This window comes from Molothrus aeneus, chromosome 5 (genome assembly GCF_037042795.1).
Source record: "Molothrus aeneus isolate 106 chromosome 5, BPBGC_Maene_1.0, whole genome shotgun sequence".
NCBI lineage: Eukaryota > Metazoa > Chordata > Aves > Passeriformes > Icteridae > Molothrus > Molothrus aeneus.
Genome location: NC_089650.1, coordinates 46,120,173 through 46,135,510, shown reverse-complemented (window position 1 = coordinate 46,135,510; position 15,338 = coordinate 46,120,173). Strand labels below are relative to the sequence as shown.

Below are 15,338 nucleotides of genomic sequence, written 5' to 3'. Positions count from 1 at the left end.
GGGGGAAATATTGAGACTACTTCCTCCTTGGCAGTTCAGGGAAAAAACACAGAAATTTGTCCTGGTTAACACTATTTCTGCTTATACTGACAGCTTCTATTGCATAGGAAATCACAGCAGCCATTATGACTCCACAAAACAGAGGGGTTCTAATAACTAATAACTAAGTGTTATTAGTTTATTTTAGTGGATGATATATGAAAATACAGATACTCACTTCTCCCACCAAGCCCTTTTTTTTTTTGCAAAATCACAAGATATCAAACCTAACAACAGAGCCATATAAACCAGAGAAGACAAACAGGCAGGTCTTACTGATTAGCAACCTTGACAGTTGTGCACATATCCCCTGCTCAGACATGGACTGATGCTTCTGAGTGGGCAGATATTTAATACCTGCCAGTATTTAGCTCTGCACTGGTGTCTTTATTTATAGAAGGGAGCAGCAGCAGAGAATACTCACAGCTTTTGCAAAGACTCCCATGAGCTCTGGGAACTGATGTGTCAGGAGGGCGAGCATGGCTGTGAAAGAACAGAGTCCAGCAGTGAAGAGGATGAAAAAGGGAAGCTCTTTCTTGGGATAAACTGAAACCTCATGAAATGCTGTAGAAAAAGATATGAGAAGGGGAAGGCATTATACATTGAAAAAAAAATCAAACACAACACCAAGCAAAACCAAACCAATGTTCTTACATAGTTTGAACAACCTGAGACACACAAAGATGCTTTTGAAGGAAGAAGAAAATGGAAGGTCTGATACATCTAGGGACATAATTGTTGTGTCAGTTGTCTCTACCAAATAATTCTCTCTAAAGAGCCTATTTCTGGTTTACTCTGGTGCTATGTACACATCACTCTTGTCTTCCTTGTGTCAGCACTAACTATAATGCAGCTCTGCAACAGCTAATTCCAGAAAAGAGACTTAGAAATAAAGCATTTTAATTTTTTTAAAATGTACATTATTAACTAACCCCATGGCTGCACATTTGCTAATGCTGATACACAGAGAGTGCAGAAACATGCCTGGGAGCAGCAGTGAGCCCAACCATATGGAAGCATTGCTGCAGACCAGTTAAAGCAGGCTGTAAAACTACAGCCTTTGTAACTGTAAATTCTGAGGGTTTTATCTTCAGAGCAAGAAAAATTATCCTAACAGCAGGACATATAGGCCTGTATTTTAAAACCTGGAAATTAAATGAACAGTGAATTTTTAAGATGTTTGTTAATATACACTGATAGGAATACAGAAATTTCCTTGACTCTGGTATAAAAAACCCTTTACTGGACTTTGGAAAAAACAGCACTGAGATGACTGAAAGGGTTAGAAAAGGATAATGAGTATTTTACCAGAGGGATATATCCCTTGAACTTTTATGGCAGCTAGATTCAAGGTAAAAATTCCTCCAGGTTGGCAAAAGGTCAGGTGGATTCTTACCTTCAGTCTGTAGTTTGCTACAGTCAAGATAAATGCAAACTTTAAAACATTTTTTTCTCATATAGGGCCAATCTCAAGGCTTCCCATATACTCAAATCCTATGGCTATTCATATATATGAAACATTACTCTTCCATTTTGCCTACTTTCTTTGCTTCAGTGATCAGCTCTCATCTCTTTGTAGTTGCAGATGACATAAACACATGGTAATCCAGCAACATTCATGACTGTATTCATCCAGAGTGGAGTGGTTCTCAAAACCAAAAGCAGGAATTCATAAGAGTTTAAATTAGAATATTAAAAACTAAAAATATGTATGACTCTCGAGTCTGCTAGTTTGATCAGTTAAAAAAACAAAAGTAGGGATAGATTACAACTTCTCTTTGATTTAAAATAAAGGTAGAGATCAGAAATACCAGAACATGGACTGACTTTTCTAAGTCTAGGATCTCTTGTGCTTTTCTTGCACTGCCTTTTCACACAGGCTCAAACCCTGCTGTCCCAGTCTGTTATCCAGTCAGGGCAAAAGTTTTGTAATTGATATTTTTAATGTGGAGAGCCTATCAGATTGTTGTGTTCTGATATAACTCCAGCTGTCTCTCCCACAAAAGATGCACAATTAAAGGGTGTGGACAGGTATGCAAAACGCCCCTAACCCACCTGTGTCTGTCAGGCATTCTAAACTCTTCCCTCCTCTAACCCAGGAGATTTTGCAGTGAAAGGCATTTCCCATAGCTGCCAGAGCAGAACACACTGCCTGCATATGCTGTTAAAGAGTCCTGCTGTTAGCTTGTAACATCTCACAAGAACAATTAGTTTTGCATCTAAAAAGAGAATGCTGAGCTATTCTGCATGACTTTGTCATTCCTAAATCTCCTGACACTCCACCCTCCCCAGCTCAGCATCCCTCTGAGTACAGCAAGCAGAGCACTCTGAGAGGTGTTGTTATAATTAGGATGATTATAATGGGGTGGGGAGATACTGCCAGTTGCCAAGGATTTCTGCGTAATATCAGCAGGAATGTGCTGTGAAGGAGAGACTTGCAATGAGTGGATTTTCACTGTATTATTCTCACCTAATGTTTACTCATGTAGGTTACAAAAAGAGGCAACACCTTTTTCAGCCCAAACCAGAAAGATTCTGAATGAAAGACTATAAAGGATGCAAATGCCTACAAAAGCAGCCTTCCCAGCAGAAGCAGGCTTCATTTTACTTGTTCCAGAACAATTTTTTCTTTATTTAAGAAGGTGAGAGAAGAATCTTCTTCCTTGGATCAACTTTTATTTCCCTCCTCTGCCCTGACCCTGCAAACTTGTGTGTGTTCCACTCGTGCTCACACGAAGTCCCACAGGGAGAGCACGTGGGAATGAAGTGTAACTGCAAGATTGGCTGCTTTGGCTCTCCCTCTGCATTCTTGTGCTTCACTGCATGCACTGCAATGAGTCTCATTAGCTTGGACTGTAATGCTTCCTGGGGACTGGATCTCTCTTTATATCTGTATCTGGGAACACTGCTGGCACCTTCCTAGCACACGCTATAAACACACATCAAAGTGACTGAGATGACTTCACATCAATCTCTTCATAACAGTGCACATGCCACAACACGAAGAAAACCCTTTCTTGCTATTTAAACTGCTTTTTGGAAAATGTAAGCACAGCCTGTCATGAGTACTAGCTGCAGGAATGATCCAGCTGTCCTCAAGCAAGTTGGATCCTGCCTCGGAATTCAAGTAGCTCATGTGTCTATCAAGGATTAACAAGGCTGTGACATTGTGCTAATGGTTTGAGGGGATGTTAACCTAGATGAAAGATCAGTGTCTTGGCAAGAGAGAATAGCAAGATCTAAGTGATTTGGATCTCTTTGGTAATCTCCCTGTCTGTAAGCTGTCAGAAACAATAAATACAGCTAATTGTTATGAACTTTGCTGAGGACCTGCCTCTTGAACCATCAAAGGAGCTCCAGAGGCTCACTGTCAATCTGGTTATTCTAATCCACTGCACTCAATTTAAAAGGCATCAAAGGAGACCGGTGCTGCAAGACTCAGCTAAACAATTCTTAGGTGTCAATCATAAGGAGAAAAACGTTGAACATACATGGTAGTAGTTCTCTATCTGCAGTTTCTGTACAAATAGGATAAGGGTAGAAAAGATGTCCTTTTTCCAGTGGATAGGGGATCATTCTGAAAGCTGAAAAGAAAACATGGTGCATAAGTTACTGTGAGTGTGGCAGTCATACTTAAGAATACTTGCAATTCTGAAAAACAAACATAGACAAAACACTTATATTTGGTTGCAAACAGCATATAAACTGCTTAATGAAATGCCAAAATAGAAATCTACATTGAGCTTTTAATCACAAAAACTCCTATGTTATTTTTATTCTTGAGACAATGTTCATGAATGTCAGATGAGACCACATTACAAGGACATACAAAAATGTTTGCATAATCAAAGCCCATTATACTTCCAATTCCATAGCCAAATTTACACATTTTGTCTTAGGCTTTAAGGCTGCAGTATTTTTAAATTTCAGGGGAAAGAAGTGTATCTGATATAACAGGTATAGCCTACAAAAATGAACAGCCAAGCCTGTAAATGCAGACCAATACTCATAGTCCCTTTGCATCAAGAATAATAGATTTTTCATGGAAAAAATGCACTACTCTTTTTCCATCACACTCCAGCAAGCCAGGTAACACTGATGACATGAGCTCTGAGGACCAGTTTTCCAACACAGTCATATTTTCATTTTCTATTTGGCAATCAAAGATTAGTAGTAAATTATTAAACCCAGTTCCCTCTCATGCATTCTTTCTAAATGCAGCAGATCAAGTCAGGTTTCCAATATAAATCTTCAGGTTATGGATTAAATAATACTTAATCTTATGAATTTTTAAAATTGAAAATAATAACAGAGAGGGAGGGAAATGGATTACTAAATCTTGACAGTGCTGATGTCATAAACCATCATCTGAGTGTGGTTTGTGGAAACATCAGAATATTGACTGAAATATAGCTTTGCATCAAGGCATCCTTTTCCATTATCCTGTATATTATTTTCACTGTTAAAATGTCATCAACGTGTTATTCTCACTACTCCTATGAACATCAGTCACTGAAGCAGTATTTTTCCCCACAGATGTCCTAGAAGCACTGTACACTTAAGTTGTTAGGTACAGCCCCCTGCCACACAGTAACACTCCCATTATCTCTGGCTCACAAGGCAACCTAAGGATTTGTTCAAATACACAGTCCCCCAATATTTTCAGCTGTGCACATTGCATTTGAAATTATGTTAGCTGTGGTTTTTTGTGAAATTATATTACAGTATTTTCTCTTGGTTGCTGCATTTAAAGCAATAGTAAAGAAGGCAGAGATCCTGAAAGATTGTAAACCAGCCTGGGCTGTAATGCTCTTCCAGCATTAACCACCCCTCTCCATAGCAACCCAAAAAGCCAAGTACAAATACAATATCCAAGCAGTGTATGATCTTAACACACAACAAACTTGAGTGACTGTACAAAAACATATGTGGAATGTGCTCAATGCTTATTTCTTAAAAATCCCTAACACAAGTTTTCCCTTCCAATTTGGTTTAATATTGAAACAGACAATCAAGCCTCTTCTGCCTTACCCTAAGCCACAGTAATATTAAAACTATTAAGATTAATAAAAATAAAATGTGAGGTGAAGATGTTGCTTTTACAAAGCAAGTGAAAAATGTCTGGATAGATGTTACTCAATTTAATAATAATAATACTCAATTATAATAATACTCAATCATGTTTGACATGAGACCAACTATGGGGTATTTACAGCAAAACAGCTTTAATTAGCAATGGTATCAGCCATGGAAGGAAGTGCTCTGGTTCATCTGGATCAGTTTGTGTCTATGTAGGTACTTCTCTGCCTCACTCCTACAGTATTATCTGATCCTTTTTTACATTAATTGACTCAGGTAGCACAGAGCAAGTTTGCCACTGACTATGTACAGTAGCTGCAAGAGCTCCAGGAGCATTTGGGAATCCCTAGGTTTCCTTTCCTCAGGCAAACAGTGGAATTTTGACACAAATTTAGAAACAAATAGTGACAAATCATCACCCCAGACATGTTAAAAACTTGGTTACACTTGAAACTACAGACTCCTGTACAGAGAACCTGGCCCAAACACAGTGGTGGCACTGGGGCTTTTATAGTTGTACTACGAATAAAATACCTACAAACACATAGAAAGAAAGCAAGGCAACTGACCATGTATTATATGTAAACTGTTGGTTAAAACTAGTATAATTACATTTAACTTCTCTGCCATGTCTTCACTGCTTTTCACTTAGTTATGCAAAGATGCCAAGATATGAACCAAACATTATGATTATTGGACCTGACACTGTGAAACCATTAAAACCCCTCGTTGTCTTCATGTGTGAGCAAAATTTGAAAAAAAATTTTGAGGACTCGTGCACTGTTCGCATTTTGCCAAAATCACTGTAAAAAATGAATTATGGATTTTTCTGCAGAAGTTTTGCAATGATATTAATTTACATCTTTACAGGCTATTATAGAGCTATTAGCTAATAAATTACGTATTCAGATTGCTGAATGTGAAGATAATAAGAAGGAGAATGTAGTTAGATGAGAATTCCCTATGTTGCCTTCAGGCACAGATGACTTGTTTCCTAAGTGGCAGGAGGATTGCAGGGCAGCCAGACTCCTGTGCCAAAACTGGTCCTGGTACAAAGCCCTTTAGGGGCTCCCCAGCCTGACAGAGCAAAAGAAGATCTGTTCAGAATTCCCTGCAAAACACTGCTTTTACTGATGGAATAATGAACCCTGAGCTAAAGGACTTCTGCAACAATCCAGAAGAGAAGGAACACTACTTAAAAGCAAATCACTGAAAATAAGCCATGGGGAACGAACCTATGACACAGAAAATAATAAACTGGGAGAAATAGTGGGAGAAGAGCTAGCAGATCTGACAGAGAACAATGTAGCAGAGCAAACCCCAGGCAGCACTGGTATAGGTTACTGAGCAAAGTGTTCTATACACCTAAAAAGAAAACCAGTGGATCCTCAGGGAGTCTACACTGCAAATTAGGCAAGTTCAGGTAATGTCATACTGTAACTGAGATAGTAAGTCACTTTTACACTGGAGGTATTAAGTGCATTTCTATAGGAATTATCATGGTAACAAAAAATCTTTTCTATCAAAGCTAAATGAGGACAAAAAAATGGTGAAACATACCCATACAAACAAGTTGGTGCAATAAAACACATAGAGGATGAAAAAGAACAGAATAAAGCAGAGCAGAAATGGGGAACTAGATTACACTAAATCAGAAAAAAAGGCCAACAAAGGCTGATTATAATTTGTACTTTTAAATTCTCAGAAACCTGGTAAAAAACACATCTCAAAGACAGAACAAGATAAATTAGAAGGTTAGTATATGACCTTTGGAAGTCATATACTCCAACCCCAAGCAGGATCATTTCCAAGTTACATTGGATTGCACAGAACTATGTCAAGCTGAGCTCTGAGTATCTCTGGGGCAGGAGATCCCACAGACCCCTCTCACTGTGAAAATATGATTCTTAGGTCTGGATTAAATTAATCTGGTTTGAACTTGTGTGTATTGCTTCTTGTCTTTATGCTGGGCTGTTCTGTGAAGACTGTGACTCTCTCTTCCATATCATCTCTCTGCTGGGTGGTGGGAGACAGCAACTGGATCATCTCTTCACCCATTCTAAGACTTCTCCAAGCTGAACAAAACCAGCTTCCTCAGCATTTTATCCTCTAGCACATATTCCAGTCCCCTGTGCATCCCAGCAATCCTTCACTGAATTCACTCCAGTTTGTCAGTTTAAAAAAAAGTCATAAAAATACAGCATTGCTTTATATTTCACATTATTATATATCTGTCTATAAGGCACACTCATAATTCCCAAATATCAAAGCATTCACAGAATCACAAAATGGTGTGGGTTGGAAGAGACCTTTAAAGATAATCTAGTTCCAACTCCACTGCCATGAACAGGGACACCATTCACTAGACCAAGTTGCTTGAAGCCCCATCCAACACAATCTTGAACACTTGGAGGGATGGCACATCCACAGCTTCTCTGGACAACCTGTTCCAGTGCCTCACCACTCTTATGGCAAAATATTTTTTGTTTAGGTCCAATGTGAATACACTCTCAGTTTGAAACTATTCATTCAAATAATGACAAACAAATCTCTGGAATGAAATAAGTTAAATTATTATCTCCTGATCCACAAGCAGGAAAATATGTCTCAAAGAAGTTGGAAAATTTTGTTCAGTATTAAACAGCAAACACAAGACTTCAAACCCCTTTTACTCATTAAACGAAGTTCGTGTTTTAAGTTCAAATTTCAAATAGTCCAGTGCTGGTGAGGATGTAACAGGTGTCCAAAATTCTCACATACTATACTTGACAAAAACTATTACTTTTTTCATTAAATTCAATAAAAATATTTTATTAGTTCCTTTGTAAGAAAGAGGATTACTTACTGCCTTCCCATGTACAGTGTAAGAGGTTCAATGCCCCCTCTACTCTTTTCCAGTGTTGAAGATGAAAGAAAGCATATGCTATTGCTTCACTGTCCCCTCTCTTCAGAATATGTTCAGGGGGCAGAATTAGGCTTTTCATTTCTAGTAGATACTGAAATAAAAAAGCAGAGCACAGTTATTGCAGAGGTAATACAAAGCACAGAAAGCTGACTGCAATTCTATAATGCATATTGAAAGGTCTATTTCCCTAAAGTACTTTTTCTCACAAGATTTCATCAAATGTGTAACATCACCAACTGCACTTGAAGACAACTATTGAATTATTCCCAAAGACTAAGGTATGCTGTCAGATGGTTCTGCTCTACAGCAGCCCCTGTGTAGCAGGGACTACACAGAAATTCAAAATTAAATATCTCTCTTATTGAAGGAGATAGAAAAAAAGGGCTCAAAGCAGAAAATGGAATTACAAGAGCTTTTTAATTAAAAGTGTTTATAATAAAATGAAGAAGACTTTAAGCATTTTGATGCACAAAGTCTTTCTATAAGGAAACATATAGCACTCCTAGTTTGCACACAGTTGCTGCATTTACTGCATCACCATTAACTTGTTGTGAGGTCCATGAACATGCAAGCTTGGCAGCCACCAACTAAGCAGTTAAGAACTAGTTACAAGGTAAAAATGTTACAAAACATACCAAGTGCCTGATTTCCAGGGGTGACGTGCAGGTAAGAGTACAGGACCTTTAAGCTTGCTACTTGTAACAGTTGTTGAACGTGTCATTAAAATGAAAAGTACCACTGACTAAATCCACAAGCAATTTCCACAGAGAATTTCCCCATAACTGGCTCCCCCCACCCAGCAGAAGCAGATGAAACATACAGAGGGTTCATGCCACAGGAAAAGACACAGATCCCAGACATTATTCAAGCAGATGATTTCTCTCCCTCCTCAATCCATAAACTAGACAGGTAACTAGACAGACAACTAATACAGATCAGCAGACACCACTGGTGTTACTGCGTTCCAGTTACTGGAGAGGCAAGAAACAGCAGAGGGTAAAAATGAATCCTTTCCTCTAAAGGATACCCTTGCTGGCATCTTTTACAGAAAAGAAGCTGCTGAATCAGCTCCTGTTGGTCAGTTCTCCTGAGGAGTGAAACATTTCCCAGCTGCTCCTCCACAGCACAGGGAAACTGTCGCTCTCTTCCATGATGCCCCAGATCAAATGTTCTCCCCAGACTGTTCAAGTTAACACAAAAGGCAGCAGGTGAGCCAGCCCTAGCACAAGGTTGGGAAAGGAAAGGTATGGCTGATCACTGGCAATGAAGGAGGGAGTGTGCAGCCCCTCCATTTCACCCTCTGCTGCAGCCTGGTCTGGAAGGGGGAGGACTGCACGGCCCAGGGACTGACAACTTCCTACTGCAGGCACCCATGAGGAGCAAACCTGGCACTGGAGGCAAAAAGGGGCCATGGGTGGTGTCAGCCTTGCCCAACCCCTGATAAATGCTGGCTTTCGTGAACAGGATGTGCTGGTGCAGAAAAGAAGGCAAAAGAAAGGAATGAAGATTGAAAGTCAGCCAGTGGAAAGGAAAAGGGCAGAGGGAAATGAGCACCAACAGCATGACTTCATGGAGGATGTCCTAGAGAGTGCCATCCCTTTGTCTGGTGGAGCTGTCATGCAGGTAAAAGATTTGGAGAGCTCTTGATCAAAACAGAGAACTGTCAATCCTGGGGAATAAATAAATCCCAAAGAGAAATCACATGTTTACCTACTTGATGTAGGTAACTATTAAAAGAGGAGAAACTGAATCAGCAGTGGGAGTAGTTGAATATGATACTGGATTTTGCCTAAAGCCTTTCAGAAAAATCTGAGAGAGATGCAGAGCAGGTGGATTAATGGAGGAAGTTGCCATTTAGTAGGCAGTCCAGGGGATTAAGGGTGATAGAGAGAAAGAATAAAGAGCTGACAAGACGGAGGGAGCTGCCAGGCTGACATGAATACAGCAAATGTTCACTGCCCTAATGAATGCCTCATCCTTTTAAAAACACACATTATACCTGTTGAGCAGAATGGAATACAGCTGCAAGAGCTGCAGGTTTCTACCTGTTTTATTAATTTAGAACATTAACTCTTATTCCCATATTTTCTGGAAAATTAAATGAGAAAATAAGTTCTCAATATTCAAATGTTTCAACCAAAGGAAAAACCATAAACAAACCCAGTGACATGTCACTATTAGTTGGGAAAGAAAAACCAGGAAGGAATGTTGTATTTCTAGGAGCATTAAAAGAAAACATTTTGATTCTTATATATTGCTTGTTATCAGCAATCAAAAATAAATCAAATGGAAATACCAGATGGAAGAATATATCTTGACACTTGCAATCAAGCTTAGTCCTCACTCAGTTAACTTCTGTTTTCAGTATGCATTTTTCTCAGTTTCAGAAAGAAATTATTTTTAGAAGCACCTCAGATCAAAAATGTGAACCCCTCCTCCCTTGTTACTGTATCACAGCTATCTTCCCAAACAAAAGGTCCATAACCTGGTTTGGTGATATTCAATAAGACCTCCATGCAAAGTTGATAGGTGGCTCAAGACTCATTTGTGACTCATAAATGTTTTTATTTGACACATAAATGTCAGCCACACCTTTTGGGCATATAAACTGTCAATTGATTTACTCTGGAGGCATTTCCAGCAGGAACACCGACTGAACACAGCCCTAGAGAGACCCTGTCTGGAACGCTTTGTACAGTTCTCATCAGGCACTTTCCAAAAACAAAAAAGATCAAATTTCTCAAGCAAAGAAATTCAAAGAAATGGTTTTGGAAGATGGCACTTGAAGGCCTCCATCTACTCAAGTTCTCTGAACATTAGCAAAGGGTACCAAAAAGCTGCCTAGCTGTAAGTAGGGCTTGATTATTGTGGAAGGAGAGATATGACTGTACATGAAAATTAGAATGGTCATCATACCCATGAATATCATATTCATTGCTGCACTGCTGTATTTTCAAGGAGAGTTCAAGAGCTCAGAGGGCATTCATTCATTTGCTGGTAGGGCTAAGGGTCTACCTACAGACACCAAGGGCAGCCCCCTTTTTTGGCAACTGGAGGCTACTGGTCCTGGATCTTTCAGAGGCAGGACTGAGCCCCAGCAACATGCTGGGTTTCTAGCAGGTTGTCCATGAAACCGACACAGTCCCTCTGAAAAGTTTTGTATTGGACAAGGAGACAAATTCCAGTCAAATGAACTAAATAATAAAAAAATTAAATTTTTTCCCTTAAAAACCATCCAATGACCTGCAATCCTCATGCTGCCCATATAATGTGAACTACAGTCTTCATGTTCTACTGCACGCAACAAACATCTCCAGCTCTTGGAAAAAATCAGCCAAAGACATCTGACTGTAGTTTCCAAGAGGCTGCTATTGCACTTCATCAAAGGCTAGACAACTGCAGTCATCTCTTGAGCCACCAAAGACTTCAGGGTGGCTCACCAAAGACTTGAGCCACCAAAGACTTGAGCCACCAAGGACTTCATCTCTTGAGCCACCAAAGACTTCAAGACATCTCTTGAGCCACCAAAGACTTAATTTGACTAATCATATCTCAAAATTTCTAAAGCTCTTCTTTCAGAACACAGCCATTGTTGTTACAGGACTAACAGGGACACAAAATCCAATCATACTACTAAAATTCATACGAGTAACCTACATCTCTTGACAGACTCCCTGTTAACTCCAGCTCCTGATACACTGGCATCCACTCAGATTAGACCACAACCTTCATAATTTAAGTAATAAAACTTCAATACCTTATCAATCCTTTGAAAACACGAGGAGAAAAGGGGAGCCCTCTCTCATCCTGACAGAACTCTGAACCCAAGCAGGGTTCCACTTCAGAGGGAGAATCAAACAACAGGCTAAGTAAGAAACCTAGCTGAGAGCAAGGCGTTCATGGAGGAAATCTAGATGGTAAGACCAACACATCGCCAACTGCATTTTTTTCAGGAACAAATGAAGAAATTTAACTAGAACAAGAAATAAAAAGCCATAACCATCTGGGCTTATCAGGTTCCTTTAAAAAATGAACCAGCTCAGAAACAAACAGCCTAGAAAATTTCAGCCAGAATGATCTCTTCACTCTTGTGGCTAGTGACAGGACTTGCTGAGCTCTGGAACAGGCTCCTCAGGGAAGTGGTCACAGCACCAGCCTGACAGAATAAGCTTTTGGACAAAGCTCTTGGGCACACAGTGTGACTCTTGGGGATGGTGCTGTGCAGGGCCAGGAAGTGGACTTGATGATCCTTGTGTGTCCCTTCCAACCCTGGCATTTTCTTTGATTTGCTGATTCTATGACCCAGCTTCAATGAGGTTGGAAGAAAATACTGGAGTTGCACAATGACTTCTGCTATCATGAGATAGCTCAATTAGCCCTTTGCCACTGCACTGTTCTGGCTTGGATTATTTTTTGGATTGTCTTTTTTTTTTTTGCTTTTTCAGATCCCTCTCTTCTCTCCCTCTAATCAAACCTTTTTTTTGTCAAAGACCTATATTTAGGAGTTACAGTATAACAGTAGTTTTCATGTACTTCTACAGAGGGCTTCTGGGCCAGTTAGGTGACATTTTGTGATAGATACATCTCAGCTACAACCATTCTGTGCACGTACAGGAATGTGTTTTAATGAGCATTTGGAGAATGACAATGGACCTTGTACACATGAAGTGCAACAGGGTGGAATTTATATTTCTCTTGCTTAAATCAATCGAGCATATATCACCTATTTCACAATATTGACAGCTCTCTGGCTCCTAATTCTCTCCTGCTGAGAGTGCTTTTAGCATTCCATATTACTCCAATGACCTTTTATAAAATAAATCAACCTAACTCAGGGCAGGTTTCCTTCTTTTCCTCAATTGTACAATCTGACTCTGAAATTACAGCTCAGGTTGCAAACAGGCAACAGGCACTGCTGCACCTGTGAAAGCATCCTTCCAGTCCAGAATATGAGAATTTAATGTTGTTTGAACAGGAACTCTCATCTTCCCAGTGGGATGAACAGCATAGGCTTAAGAAACTTCCAAAATACTGGTTTCTACATGCCTAGTGAAGCCACTTTCAGGTCACCTTTCCCATTCTCATTGAATTGGTTGTAATTAAGAGGTTTGGCCTTTCTGCTGGAAATAAAACAACAAATCAGTGTCTCACTGAAGAGTTAAAAAATCTCTCAAACATATCTCAAATAGTTTCTCTGTAATATCATGGGGTGTGTGGGACAGATTAATTTCCCATCTGGTCTATGAATTTGTTTGCATTATTTGTTTCTATTAGCAACTACAACTTACTAGAAACCACACAAGCATACGGATAGACACAGTTCTTACTAAGAAAATCAAAATAAATAAAAAAATTGAGAAGGGATGCAACAGAGAACAGATGAATCTTCAAAAGTGTTTAAATCAATGGTTTGTTACATCCTTTTAAGAGATTGTTTAGAGACAAAATTGGCATTTCTTAAAGTAATATCAATATTTAAGTTGCCTGATTGAAATGTAGCATACTCCAGCAGAGACTCTGTTCAAATAAACTCAGCTCCTGGCTTACATACGAACCCATACAACTGTGTGCAGGACATACTTTTGGCTCACTTATAACAATCAGATATATGGACTATCATCTGTTTTCTCTTTAATGAATACCTCTAGTCCCATATATCACAGAAAGGAAGGGAGTGCTTTTCAGGAGGAGTTTGAATGAAGGGAGAGAGCTCTGCAAATCAGTTCAGGAAGGGTGTTCCACAACTGATAAATGTCCAAGAGACAGCTGTGGTAGCTTATCAGCATTAGCTTTTTATAGTCCTGTTACATACAAGTAGGGAAGCCCCAAACACATATAAATAATATTGATGAAATTGTGTGTCTGTGTATACATATACCTTTTCCCCCAACCACTCCACAAATTATACACTCCTCATGGTATAATATGTACATAAAAACCCCTCTGGAATAACAGCTTCAGTGGCAAGACAATCCTCTCTGTTTAACTCCTCAATTTTTGTGTAGTATGTTAAACAATTTGTCACATTTTGTAGTTTATTTCTTCCTTACTCTGAACAAAAGACTCACTAATATTTAGATCCTAGAGAAGCACTGAACACACATTTGTTTTGTGGCCTTGTTAGATTTCTTGTGATGCTGCTTGCTAAAAGTAATACCCATTTCATTAAAAACAAATGGGATATTACTCCAATTACAACTGAGTGGAAGTTGAGGTGTAATATCCAGACACTGCATAAAATTGCAACCAAAAATGAACTTTCACACCTTAATATCCTTTAGGTAATAGCAGCAGGATGAGTGTGAAATCAGCTGTATATTAATCTGTGTCAGGCTATTCTGTTTTAATGTTAAAATCTGAACTAAAAGAACCTCTGGAGTCTGCTCCTATCATCCTACATTGTCATCCTTGTCATTTATGTTTCACAAAGGTTTTCAATTTCAGATTTCAGAGTGTCAGACTTTGAAAAATAGAGGGAATCAATTAACAACATGATTAAAAGAGATTGTGATGGAAACATTTATCAATAGCATGGAGATAAGTGAGGAAAATGGAACAGGCTCCCAAGGATTGCTCATGACAGGCTAAACTGGTATTTTTCCTCAGCAAGATCTCCAACTGGGCCTCAGTAAAACATTTAGAAAGGTTCACCCAGAACAAGACTGTGCTAGAGTTAAACTGGCAACTGAGCAGAAGAGAAACACCAATGGTTGTGTTGTTGCAAGAACCATTGGGGTGGAAGAAAGTAAATAGAGAAGTCCTGGAATCAAGCTTCATTAAGGATATTCCTTTTATGGTATGGCACAAAAGTAGAAGCTCAGCTCATATTACAAAAGGACTCATTCTCACCTAAACTTTGTTGTCTAAAAATCAGGCTTTTACTGGAAAAGAGTTGCTCCTTTCATATTCACTGCAGAAACACTGAGGAGGAAAAGTCTGTCTAAAGATGTCTAAGGCAGTTTATTCTTTCCACTGCCTGTAGAGGGAATCTAGATGATTTTACAAAGACAACAGCCTTTCAGACAGCTATTTAGTGGTTGGCATTACAGACAAAGCTCACAGAGAAAACATTTAATTCCTGCAGTGCATGAGAATTAACTTTCTGCAACCCATGTGTACACGTGGAAGAGGGCTTGGGTTTGTCTTGACCAGACTTGGTGCTCAACTGTCCCTAATGACAAGGCTCCTACCTAATGACAAGGCTCCCTACATTAACACATCCCAGTTTTCCACTGCTCACTTTCCAAGGGCAATGCTGGCCCAAAGGTTTGTGGGGTGAAGTTCAGAGGCCAAAAAGGTCTAATTGCCAAAAAAA

At 39.3% G+C, this 15,338-nt stretch overlaps 1 protein-coding gene across 2 annotated transcripts in view; it reads right to left on the bottom strand.

Moving 5' to 3' along the window:
* ST7 (suppression of tumorigenicity 7) overlaps nucleotides 1-15,338 on the bottom strand; it is a 137,890-nt gene that overhangs the window by 1,991 nt on the left and 120,561 nt on the right. For both annotated transcript variants that reach the window (XM_066550558.1, XM_066550557.1), the window contains exons 12-14: nucleotides 7,964-8,114; nucleotides 3,531-3,623; nucleotides 464-603 (exon numbers count right to left, since the gene is read on the bottom strand). In XM_066550558.1, the coding sequence (XP_066406655.1) occupies nucleotides 464-603; nucleotides 3,531-3,623; nucleotides 7,964-8,114 (384 nt within the window). The remainder of the gene's footprint in view (nucleotides 1-463; nucleotides 604-3,530; nucleotides 3,624-7,963; nucleotides 8,115-15,338) is intronic.